At 35.1% G+C, this 11,670-nt stretch overlaps 1 protein-coding gene and 1 long non-coding RNA gene across 3 annotated transcripts in view; one reads left to right on the top strand and one right to left on the bottom strand.

Moving 5' to 3' along the window:
* Nucleotides 1–11,670, bottom strand: part of LOC135849236 (uncharacterized) — a 93,582-nt gene that overhangs the window by 37,423 nt on the left and 44,489 nt on the right. The window lies entirely within an intron of this gene.
* Nucleotides 1,708–5,109, top strand: LOC135847773 (glucose dehydrogenase [FAD, quinone]-like). 2 transcript variants are annotated; one of them, XM_065367473.1, is made up of 2 exons: nt 1,708–1,907; nt 1,995–5,109. In XM_065367473.1, exon 2 carries the CDS (start codon nt 2,007–2,009, stop codon nt 3,864–3,866), a length of 1,860 nt encoding a protein of 619 aa, XP_065223545.1. In that variant the 5' UTR covers nt 1,708–1,907; nt 1,995–2,006; the 3' UTR covers nt 3,867–5,109. The 2 variants fall into 2 exon arrangements, with proteins under 2 accessions (XP_065223545.1, XP_065223544.1); XM_065367472.1 differs by having other exon boundaries at nt 1,708–1,911.

Here is an 11,670-nt window from a genome sequence, read left to right as displayed (position 1 = left end):
TAATTTCAGCAAAAAGCATGAAATTTCGGCAAATTTCTGCCAAAATAGTCTTCTTCTTAATTTTTGCCAAAAAAGTTGAACTACCTACAAACATTTTGCAACTTTTTAATTGAAAAAAGAACGATTTTTTGGCAATTTTGGGCCAAAAATTGAGAACTTTCGCGATTTTTGGCAACAAATACGAAACTTTTTGCAATCTCAGCAATAGAAAAGTTTTTTTTAGTAATTTCGGGGGGGAAACGACACATTAGAACTGTTATTGGAAAAAAGAGAGAGTTTTTTGGATGCAAACAACGACACAATCTTTAGCAATTTTTCCCAAAAAAAGAGAAAGAAAATTCTTGATACTTTATGCTAAAAGCGAGACTTTTTGCTATTTTCGACAGAAAACGAGACCTCGACAATAACTTCAGTAAAAGGCAGGGCTTCTTAGCCATTTTCATATCAAAAAAGCAAAACATTTTAGCAAATTTGCGAAAAATCTAGATTTTTTAATGTTACTTGTCATAACTCATAAGTTGACAAAATGCAAGACTTCAACAATTTTGGCAAAAAAAACAAGGCTTTTTGGGAATTTGGCGTTTTTTGACAAAAGCGACCTGCAAAAAAATTGCCTGAGCAAAGCGAAGGTAAATTTTTTCATTATGAGAAATGGAAAAATCTGTTTGAAGTAAAGTAACCTTTCACGAAATTCCAGCTGATTTTTGAGTAAGAAATGCTGTAAATTCCTAGGTTCCCTGACTTTTCCAGACCGAACAAACACCCTGACTTTTCCAGGTTTTCCAGGCTTGTAGACACCCTGCTGATTTTTTTTCAGAACAAAATAAAAACCAGGCCATAGTCTATTACGATCCTGGGATTGGGCCTGAAAAACCGAAAATCCACAATTTGAGGCTCCAGAATTCCATTTTCTTCAATTTTATGCACGCTTGTTATTTTTATTCATTTTCTTTTTTACTGATGAACAATATGGTTATCCCAGCCGAAGGAATTTCAACGAAATCTACTCAAATTTATGGGTTTTTAGTGGGAAAAACCTAAACTCAATATTCGCAGTAGTGTTTTCAACGTCCAACATTTATCTTGTGATTGCAAGATTTTTCATGCATCTTCAAGCCTGCTCCAAGATCTTTAGAAATCTCGAGAAAAATGAAAAAATCTCAAGTAAATTCAAATAAGATCAAATTTGCAAGTTATCATTATTTTTTATTCAATTATTAAAATAACAAGTACCTGATGCTATTTCTATGCATGGTATCCGAATTATGAAGGGATAACCACACAATGTGAAAAACATACTCACCTGACTCCTGAGGATAAAAGACGTCTAATCAAAATTAACGAAAAGCTGCAAATGGAATCAGTGAAAAATAGTAAAATACATAATAAATTAAACGGGGAAAAGGTTGAAATGGGAGTTTTTTAAAACAATTTTTTTTTTTACTATGAGTAATTTCTATGCAAATTTTTTTTGACATTTACTACTTCCCGACTTTTTTAGTCACCTTATCGACCGACAAACATTCATCGCAAAAATTTCCTCAAAAAAATTATCAAAGATTGGTGTGAATTCGAAACCATGTACTTTGAAGTTTTTGACAAACAAAATGATTGGCTCCAATATTGTAGAACAGATAAACTTCCTGTTATGCGCAAACGATAGCAGCTCATTAAGAAGTCCGACGTTAAATAAAATGGTTTCGCCGAAAAACTACTCGACATTACCAGTTGATAAAAAACTACAAAGTTAAGAAGCCAAGGTGAACGTAGGTTACTTCTCAGAATTACGTTCAAAAATTGAAATCGGTATAGGACAAATTTTTTCGACTTTATTGACAGGCGAGTCAAACAAAAATACGTCAGTTTTTTTGAGTAAGTGGTTTGAAAATCATCACCAACTTGAACACGTAAGTAAGTGAACTTTCAGTTCAGGATAAAAATATTGAAAATTGAAAAAATAATTATAAATTGGTCTATTTTTGGAAATTTTGCAGACAAACAATACGATGGATTTCTTCAGCGGTCTCTTCAGCGGTGTTTGTCCAGCTCTAAATAGTATATCTCAACTTCAACTATTCAACGTAACCTTACCGTCAATAATACTGACCCCTTTGATTCTTTTGAATTGCGACCTCGTGGGAAAATACCCAAAGGACCAAAGCACAACCGTGCTCAACGGTGCAAACAAGAAATATGATTTCATTATCATAGGGGCTGGCTCGGCAGGATCCGTTATAGCCAACCGTCTAAGTGAAAAATGGACAGTTCTACTCATCGAGGCAGGAGAAGATCCGCCGATCAATTCAGATATACCTGGTTTAGCACCAACCTTATTCAACTCACCTCAAGATTGGAAGTACCTCACCGAGCCTTCGGATAATACTTGCCTAGGCTACGTTAACAATCAATGTTCTTGGCCCAGGGGTAAGGTTCTGGGGGGCAGTAGTTCAACAAATTTTATGTTAGCTTTACGAGGCAATGCAAAAGATTACGACAATTGGGAATCTATGGGTAATCCTGGATGGGCTTATAAAGACGTATTGAAATATTTCAAGAAGCTGGAAAAAGTACGAGATCCGAGATTAGGAAACAGAAATTTACACGGATACGATGGGAACATATACATAGAAGATTTCACAAATAATACCATCTATAATAACGAATTAATTCAAAATTACATAGCATGGTACTCTATCGCAGCCGGATACCATATTGTTGAAGATATCACTACCCAAATGCAAACAGGAGTAACTATTGCACCTGGTACAATACGCGATGAAGTTAGATGGAGCACTGCCAAAGGATACCTTCAACCTGCTCGAGATAGGCCAAATTTAATCGTCATAAAAGGAGTTCAAGCTACTAAAATATTAATCGATAAGAATAATAAAGCATACGGAGTTGAAGTTTCCAAAAATGGGCAAAAAAAAGAGCTATATTGCAATAAAGAAGTTATCGTATCAGCAGGATCCATTAATTCGCCTCAACTATTGATGCTTTCTGGGATCGGACCTCGAGCTTCCTTGACTAAATTAGGCATCCCGGTGATAAAAGATGCATGCGTAGGATGTAATTTACAAGATCATTTTATATCATTTGGTCCATATGCTCATGTAAACATATTCAGGTACAAGTTCAGTACGCCTGTAGCCACATTTATTCCTCGGTACTTGTTGAACAGAACTGACTCCGGTTTCATACCGAATACCATGTTATTTTTCAACACTACAGGCTATGATGCCAATTATCCAAATATCCAAACTTATCACAACATGCTACCGAAAATCAATCTTCCTCTGTTCTTTCCATTCCCAATAGGGTTTTTCAAAGCCGAAGTGACCAATGAATTTCTCAATAAAGCAGAGCAAAATCCCTTGTTGCTCATGTATCCAGCACTACTGCGACCCAAAAGCAGAGGAAGTGTCTCACTTAAGAGCACCAATCCTATGGAACACCCTGAAATAGTTAGCGGATACCTCACAGAAAGAGAGGACGTTGGTGCAATGATTGAGGCATTCCGTACACTGGAAAGAAATTCTCAAACACCCCAGTTCAAGCAATATGGCACGTTTGGTTACCTAGATATACCATCTTGTGCATCACAAGGACCATACTCCGACAAATACTTGGAATGCTTACTACGTACTTTGGGTACCACTATTTATCATCCTGTTGGAACGTGTAAAATGGGACCATCTAAAGATTCAGAAGCTGTTGTTAACCCTAGGCTGAAAGTTTATGGAATTGATGGACTTAGGGTAGCTGATGCGTCTATAATGCCTACAATTCCCAGTGGTAATACCAACCTTCCTAGCATTATGATCGGAGAAAAAGCTGCTGCTATGATAATAGAAGATAATGAATAGTCATTTTAAAGTTTTTTGGCTACTTTAAAAATGAATTAACCCTTGAGTTCTTGAAATCGTTTGCTGGATACAATTTCAATATTTTCATATTTCTGATCCATTACGAATCATCTCACGGCGAAAATTTTCAGTTTACACAAAATCTGTTTTGGGAAAAAAAGACTCCGAAAATCGTTTTTTAAAATAACGAAAAATGAAAAAAAAATATACAAAGTCCAAAAATTTTTTTGGAATTGCTTTAAAAAAATGTGTTTTAAGAAAAATATCAAAAAATGGAACAAGCTTTCAGATTAGTTTAAAGCTTCATTAAGTAGTTGTTTTCAATTCGGAATTTTAAAAAGAACCTGGGTACCTACAAAGGAATTTGAAAAAAAATTCAATTTATTTTCAATATGGCAATTTGGACACAGGAGACTTTGTCAAGGAATATGAAAATAATGAAATTTCATCCTTCAGATTATATCCCCTGATCTCAAAAAGAATCTCCAAATCGACATTCTATGATTTCGAAAATGTTTAAAATTTAGTAACTTTAGATTTCAAATTGTTTGTACAAGCCCATCAATTTTCTGACTTCTGGGTTTGTTCTGTAAACTTGAATCAAACTCGCAAAATTCAGAAATTTCGAATTCACAACGTCGTTGTCTACTTTCAGCAACATGTAAAAAACTTTGATTAGTAAAATTTCTCATTTTTATTCACTGTGGTGCCAATTAGTAAACTGATGCAAAAAGATTTTCAAATTTTGCTCATGTTTTACAACCTCAAATAAGTAAGGTGCTCAGTATAGGCAACCGTGTGACGGTGTGAATTCGAAGTTGGATAACGTAAGAAACGTGGGTGATATTCGTAACCTTCAACTGAAATTCTATACGATAAGCAATAGCCATCAATAAACAAACATTCTACATAAAAAATATTTTTTAAAAGCTCTTTTCATGAAAATTTTCTCCATTGACGTACTTCAACTGTTCTTTTTTTTAAAGTCTTGGAATCACTATTCAAAATTATTTTCATTAAAAAATGAAATGTTTTACACGTGGTAAATTTTCAAGTACATAGAAATATGTATAGGTAACTTACTTGTGTATACCTTAGGTACACCAGAATTTCTTTCAATGTACATACAAATTTCTAGGAAAAATCCTTTCAATTAATGCTGAGAAATCACCTATCTAAGTATTTTTAAATCTGCTGTAACTATGTACATTGTACGATAAATAAATTGCATAAGATCATCGTTCTTTCGTTTCATTCATTTGCAAAACATCAACAAAACGATTACAGCGAAAAATTTGCATAACCAATTTAAAGCAGGCGTCAGCTTATTCAGAAAATATTTGAAAGAACTTTGATCTTTAATTTTTTTGTATGTCAGGTACCAAGAAAAAAAGAGACACTTCACCCTTTTCATCATAACACGTTTGAAGAAGGAAGTATAAAAATTTTCAAGTATATGTACTTCCGAAAACTAGCATTTGAAGTTCTACTTGTAAAAAAATGCAATTGTGTTTATTGTTGACACGATTTTATGAAATATTTTTTTCTCTAATAATTAAGAGGCGACACTACTCGCATCCGTAGACGTGAAAGTATTTTTTCTTCTGCATTATAAGACTCAGACATGTACAATAATTGTACATTAGAATACATAGAATTCGGAGAAAAAATTCGAATGATTCTGACCAAAGGTGGAGACCCTTATTTTGAGTTGAAAGTCATTCAGAAATAATAATATAACCTCGGCAATTTCTCAGGAGGAGAGATATGAGTCCTAAAAGAGGGGATATTTTTGAAAAAGTCACGGTTTTTTCACTCTAGCCACTTTGGAAGAAACAGCCCAGGTTCAAAAGAGATTCTGCGTCGATCTAGGCCATTCCCGACAAAATTCAAGGCCACTTTTAATTTAAGCTACGAATGAACGGTTAAAAATTTACAAATTGACCAGTTAATTATACCGAAAAATCGAAATATTTCATTTATGAAACTTGGAGAATATTTTGGAATACAGTGGTACCAATTTTTAATCATTGTTGGTCAATTCAAAAAAACTGAAAAGTATAGCAGTAGTTAAGGAGGTACTCTACGATCAGGTGCAAGATATGCAACCCGCAACACACGCAACGTTGGCTCGCGAGTACAGTACAGGGTGGGTAATGCTGTAGGCGGGGTGAGGAGGGAAACTGGTTCGCGCACACGTGGTGAAATGGTGGCGAAGGTGGCGGGGAGAGGGGGGTACCCTGTACTTACGTATTGAGCATAACACGGGGTAGTTTAGCGAGGTGAAGGAGGGATGCGTGCAAAGGTATCCTATCTACATGTGTTTAATGCTATATGTTGATAGAATGGTCTAGATTTCGATTGAATTAATTAAATTACCATTTGATTATTAATTATTTCAATTAAATTTATTAGGAGGTATTTCGAATGTTTGGGATGTGCGGGGGTATAGTACAAAATGGATGATAGAAGTTTCTGGATTTTAATTACTTACCTATTTTAATTAATTGAATGAATACATATTTACTTGTAGAATACAATCGTGGTAATAATCCCCCCCCCTCTTACCCCACCCTTTCATATTATACCTATAACTGTACAAACAGCTCTTAGGTATAAATAAAATGAACAAACGTGATTTTAATTAATTGAATAATGTGAAGAGATTGAAAAAGTTGGGTTTTAAGGTGAAGAAAATATAAAATGAGTACTATAGATGTGCAATGGAAACATCCTTTTTCTGCAATTGTGGCGGGGCCCTCGGGGTGCGGTAAGACACAGTTTGTGTTGAAATTTTTAAAACACGTAGATGAAATGTGTGATACCAAATTCTCCGAAATTGTTTGGTATTATGCAGAGTGGCAACCCTGGTATTCGCAGCATCCGTATATACGTTTTGAAGAAGGGTTGCCAAGTGGAACATTTCCAGATACTAATCCAAGACTAGTGATAATTGATGATTTGATGCGCGAATCAGATAATAGAGTTGTAGACCTATTTACCAAAGGGTGTCATCATAAAAATATCAGTGTATTTTTCATAACTCAAAATCTGTTTCACCAAGGGAAAGGTCAGCGTGACATTTCTCTGAATGCGCACTATATTATATACTTCAAGAACCCTCGAGACAAGGCACAGATACGCCATTTAGCGAGACAGATAAGTCCAGAAGACCCTAAATTTTTGCAAGGAGCTTATACAGATGCAACATCACATCCACATGGGTATCTCTTACTTGATTTAAAGCAAGCAACTCCTGAAGAAGTGCGTTATCGAACAAATATTTTTCCTTCAGACAAAGGGTGTTATGTTTATATGCGCCGGAAGTAAATAAATAAATATCAAATATTTTTCTTAAATTCATTAGTTTAGAAAAATGTCTCGTAACGTAAAGAACAACATTGAGCTTCTAAGAGCTCTACATAAAGTAAAGGGTACTCAACGTTCCAGTATTTTGAAAAATGCTGATGCTAGTTTGGTAAATGCTATCTGTGAATGTGCTTTAAATACTTTAAAAGGTGTAGTACCATTGAATTCTCATCAGAAGAAGAATTTGTCTCGTTACAAGAAGTTAATGCGTACGCTTGTTCAAAGAAAATCTTCTTGGAAACATAAACGTAAAAATTTGGTTCAGACTGGCAACGGTGTATTTTTACCGATTCTCCTTGGTGCCGCATTAAACACCTTACTCAACTATTTTACAACACAGTGATATGGAAAATGTTAAGAAAATGCTGCTTGTCCCGGCAGAAGCCTGGAACAATGTTCGAACGCCAGACCCTGCACCCTCTATAACACAGACATATACACAGGAACCTTCTATCATAGGACCAGCTAAACTAAGTATACACGAACTAGAGAAAGAAATGTCTAGAGTATTGAATGATGGGCATATGGATGATCATGAGAAGTGGAACCTTTACTATCAGACGTTGCAAAAGTTTTTTCACAAATCAAGTTTAGCAAGAAAACCTATAGTGCTCCCAATAGTTGAAAAACCTGCAGATTATAATTCCGTAAGAACTATTTCATCTCGAGAAGCTCACCAGCCAATACATGAAAGTAGTCGAGGTTTGTCAGAGCATCAAATTGTGGCACCTCTACCAAAAACAATTAAGCAAAAAGCAGTACGATTTCTCAACTGGATTAGAGATACACATGTTATTACTTGGGATGATGCAGGGGTAGTGTACATTAAAGGGAAAAAAATACCTAGATCCAATATTGCAGATTTAGTGAGTGATTATCTAAGAAATCGAATTACAGTGGGTCCAGCAAATGGTTGGTATGCTTTTGGTCATGCTTTGCAAGAGTTGAATGTACCAAGAGATTTTATTGGAAATACTCTGAGATGGAAAGCATTGTCTCAAATGTCTCCCATTTATGAAGAGGATTACAATGGGGTTGAACGTATATCTGACAACTCACCACACTTTCCATTAACTCGTTCACAGAGCAGGAGTTCACCTCCAGAAAGACATCTCATAACTGGGAAAAAGAGACACTCGTGGTTATCTTATAATAATGGCGCCCACAAATAATGATAAAATTTCAAATGTTTTAGAAAAATTATATTATAATGTAACTGACCCTGTGTCATTTTCTGGTGCACAACCTTTGATAAAACGTACTAAACATGAAGCACAACCAACAGAAGTGAAGAACTGGCTACAAGGTCAAGACACATATACACTTTATAAGCCAGCACGCCGTAATTTTAAAAGAAACCAGTACATAGTGAATAATATCAATGATATTTGGCAAGCAGATTTGGTAGACTTACAAAGTTTGAGCAAACACAATGATGGTATGAAGTACTTATTAACAGTAATTGATGTGTTTAGTAAAAAAGCATTTGTGGAACCTTTAAAAACAAAGAAAGCAAAAGATATTATTGAAGCATTTGAGAAAATCATTCAGCATGGAAATTTAAGGCCTAATAATTTACAAACAGATAAAGGGAGTGAATTTATTGCTGGAGAAGTACAAGCTTTTTTCAAGAAAAATAATATTAATAATTTTACTACCCAAAACCCTGATGTTAAAGCAGCGGTTGTTGAACGTTTCAATAGGACTTTAAAAACTAGAATGTGGCGTTACTTACATTATACAAACACTTACCGTTATATAGATGTTTTGAAAGATTTAGTGGATGCCTATAATAGTTCGTATCATCGTACCATCCATATGGCTCCCAATAATGTGAATACAGGTAATATTTTAACAGTGTATAAAAATACTTATGGTAACTTGAGCTTGGCCAACAAGGCTCTTTACAAGAAACCAAAATTTAGAGTAGGGGACTATGTGAGATTGGTGAAAGGAAAGGGAACTTTTGAAAAAGGGTATGAGACAAATTTTACAGAGGAAGTGTTTAAGGTTAGAAAAGTTATAGGCCATCTGCTTCCTACATATGAAATAGAAGATTTAAGTAGGGAGCCTGTTGATGGCAAATTTTATGAAGCTGAACTACAGAAGGTTGCATTCAATCCAGGTGCCGAATTCAAAATAGATAAAATATTGCGAACTAAAGGAAAAGGAGCCAGTAAGCAAGTGCTTGTCAAGTGGAGAGGTTATCCTGATTCGTTCAACTCTTGGATTTATGCTAAAGATTTAGTTGATGTATAAAGTAGGAAAAAGAGCAAAAATATGTTTAACAACTCATTTTACATTACTTTACCTAGTAATGCCTCAATGCAACTCTATCCAGAGAATACTTTGGCATCTTATACAAACAAATTGGCACATCGAGTTTCATTAAAGGAAGATGATTGGGAAGTTGGTCTTGTTGAAATTCAATATCCTGCTGTATTTGCCAACATTAAAACTAAAGATGTTTGGGTAGCTGTAAATTACACATATAATTTGGCTCAAAAAAAGAAACTCATAGCTATGCCCGATGGTATTTATGATACAATTGATAACCTTCTATCTCTTCTTAATGAAAAATTCAAATTTCCCCCTAGTATTGGTTTGGAATTTGAGTATTTGAGCAATATTAACAGAATAAAGACCACACTTTCTTTTGATATGGACAAGAAAATTTCTACAATTTCATTGAGCCCTATTCTAGCAACTGTACTTGGATTTATTCTACCAGTTGAGGCTGAAAATATAGTATCATTTATTCTATACACAGATTACGAAGGTGTTGAAAAAAGTTCCAGTTCAAACATACACAACCAAATTTTACTAAGCTTGAAAGAGACAGTCAATTCTGCTGTTATCCTAAAATCTCCCTATCCTCCTAGTCTTGAATTTGGTATACCACCCCACATGTATATATACTCAGACATTGTAGCACCCAATTTCATAGGTGATGTACTAGCGCCTCTACTAAGAATAATAAAAATCGGTGAAATTGGAAAAGATATCTGTCAAACATTTACAGAACCTTACTATATACCAGTATTGAAACGAGATTTTGAGACAATTGAAATAAATATAAGGAAAGACAACGGCAGTCTGGTTCCATTCTTATCTGGGAAGTTGAACGTGCGGTTGCATTTTAGACGTTATGGCCCGTTATCGCAGAAATCCAATTAATCGTTATGATGAATACTATCAACTGCAAGCTGGTGGTAGTGGTATGGCGTACTTTCAAGGCTCTCCTTATCAGAGGGGGCATGGCATTGGCAGTTTTCTTGGAGGCCTTTTTAGAGGTGCTTTACCATTACTTAAATCTGGAGCAAGAGCTGTTGGAAAAGAACTGTTACAATGTGGTATTAATGTACTTGATGATTTACCTGAGACAAATTTGAAGGACTCTGTAAATGTTCGCACTGGCGAAGCTGTTAAAAATCTCAAACGTAAAGCTGTTGATGCTGTGTTTGGTGGGAATATGCAAGGTAAAGGGTATAAAACTAAACGTAAAAGAAAAACTACTCAGTCAAAACGTAAAACTCGTGGTGCAAAGACGAAGAAGACTTCGCGCTCCAGTAAGAAAATCAAGAAGACTGTAAAACTTCAAAGCCTAGAAAGAAAGTAGTAAAGCGTCGTCAACAGTCAAAGGCAAAAAGAGATAAATACGCAATTTTATCAGGCGACATTTTTTCATAAATAGACACATCCATACATCATGTCATTCTTACATATAGATTCTTGTGAGTGCACTAAGTCTGAATTAGATCTATTTGCACTACCACCTACACAAATTGCTATAGAACGTGGAGAATGGGTGGAGTACAAGCCAATATCTGCTCTCAACAACGACTCACCTCAAATTGAGTTTACAGTACCAGGCATTGGTGAAGAATACATGGACTTGTCTCATACTTTGCTTTATGTAAAGGTAAAGGTTGTAAAATCTGATGGTACTGCTATAGGAGATACTGAAGCAGTGGCGCCTGTAAATAACTGGATGCATTCTCTTTTTTCTCAAGTTGATATTTTTCTAAATCAAAGGCAAATATCTACACCAACTGGCAATTATGCCTATAGAGCATACATTGAAAATATTCTCAATTACAATTCGGATTCTAAGAGCACCCATTTAAAAAATGTGATGTTTTATGCTGATGATTCAACTAAAATGAATGATCATGCCCAGAATGAAGGATTCAAAAACCGTCAAGCACTTATTGCAGGCAGTAAAGCTGTTGAAATGGTTGGACATTTACACTGTGATCTATTCAATCATGATAGAGCATTACTGAATGGAGTTGAGCTTAGATTACGTTTAATTAGTTCTCGACCTTCCTTCGCATTAATGACTAGTACTACCACTGAGTATAAAATACAATTCCTAGATGCAGCATTATGCATAAGAAAAATGAAGCTAAACCCAAGCATACTAATAGCCCAT

This window comes from Planococcus citri, chromosome 5 (genome assembly GCF_950023065.1).
Source record: "Planococcus citri chromosome 5, ihPlaCitr1.1, whole genome shotgun sequence".
Lineage (NCBI taxonomy): Eukaryota > Metazoa > Arthropoda > Insecta > Hemiptera > Pseudococcidae > Planococcus > Planococcus citri.
The sequence above is the reverse complement of the archived record's forward strand: the minus strand, read 5'-3'. Positions and strand labels throughout refer to the sequence as shown.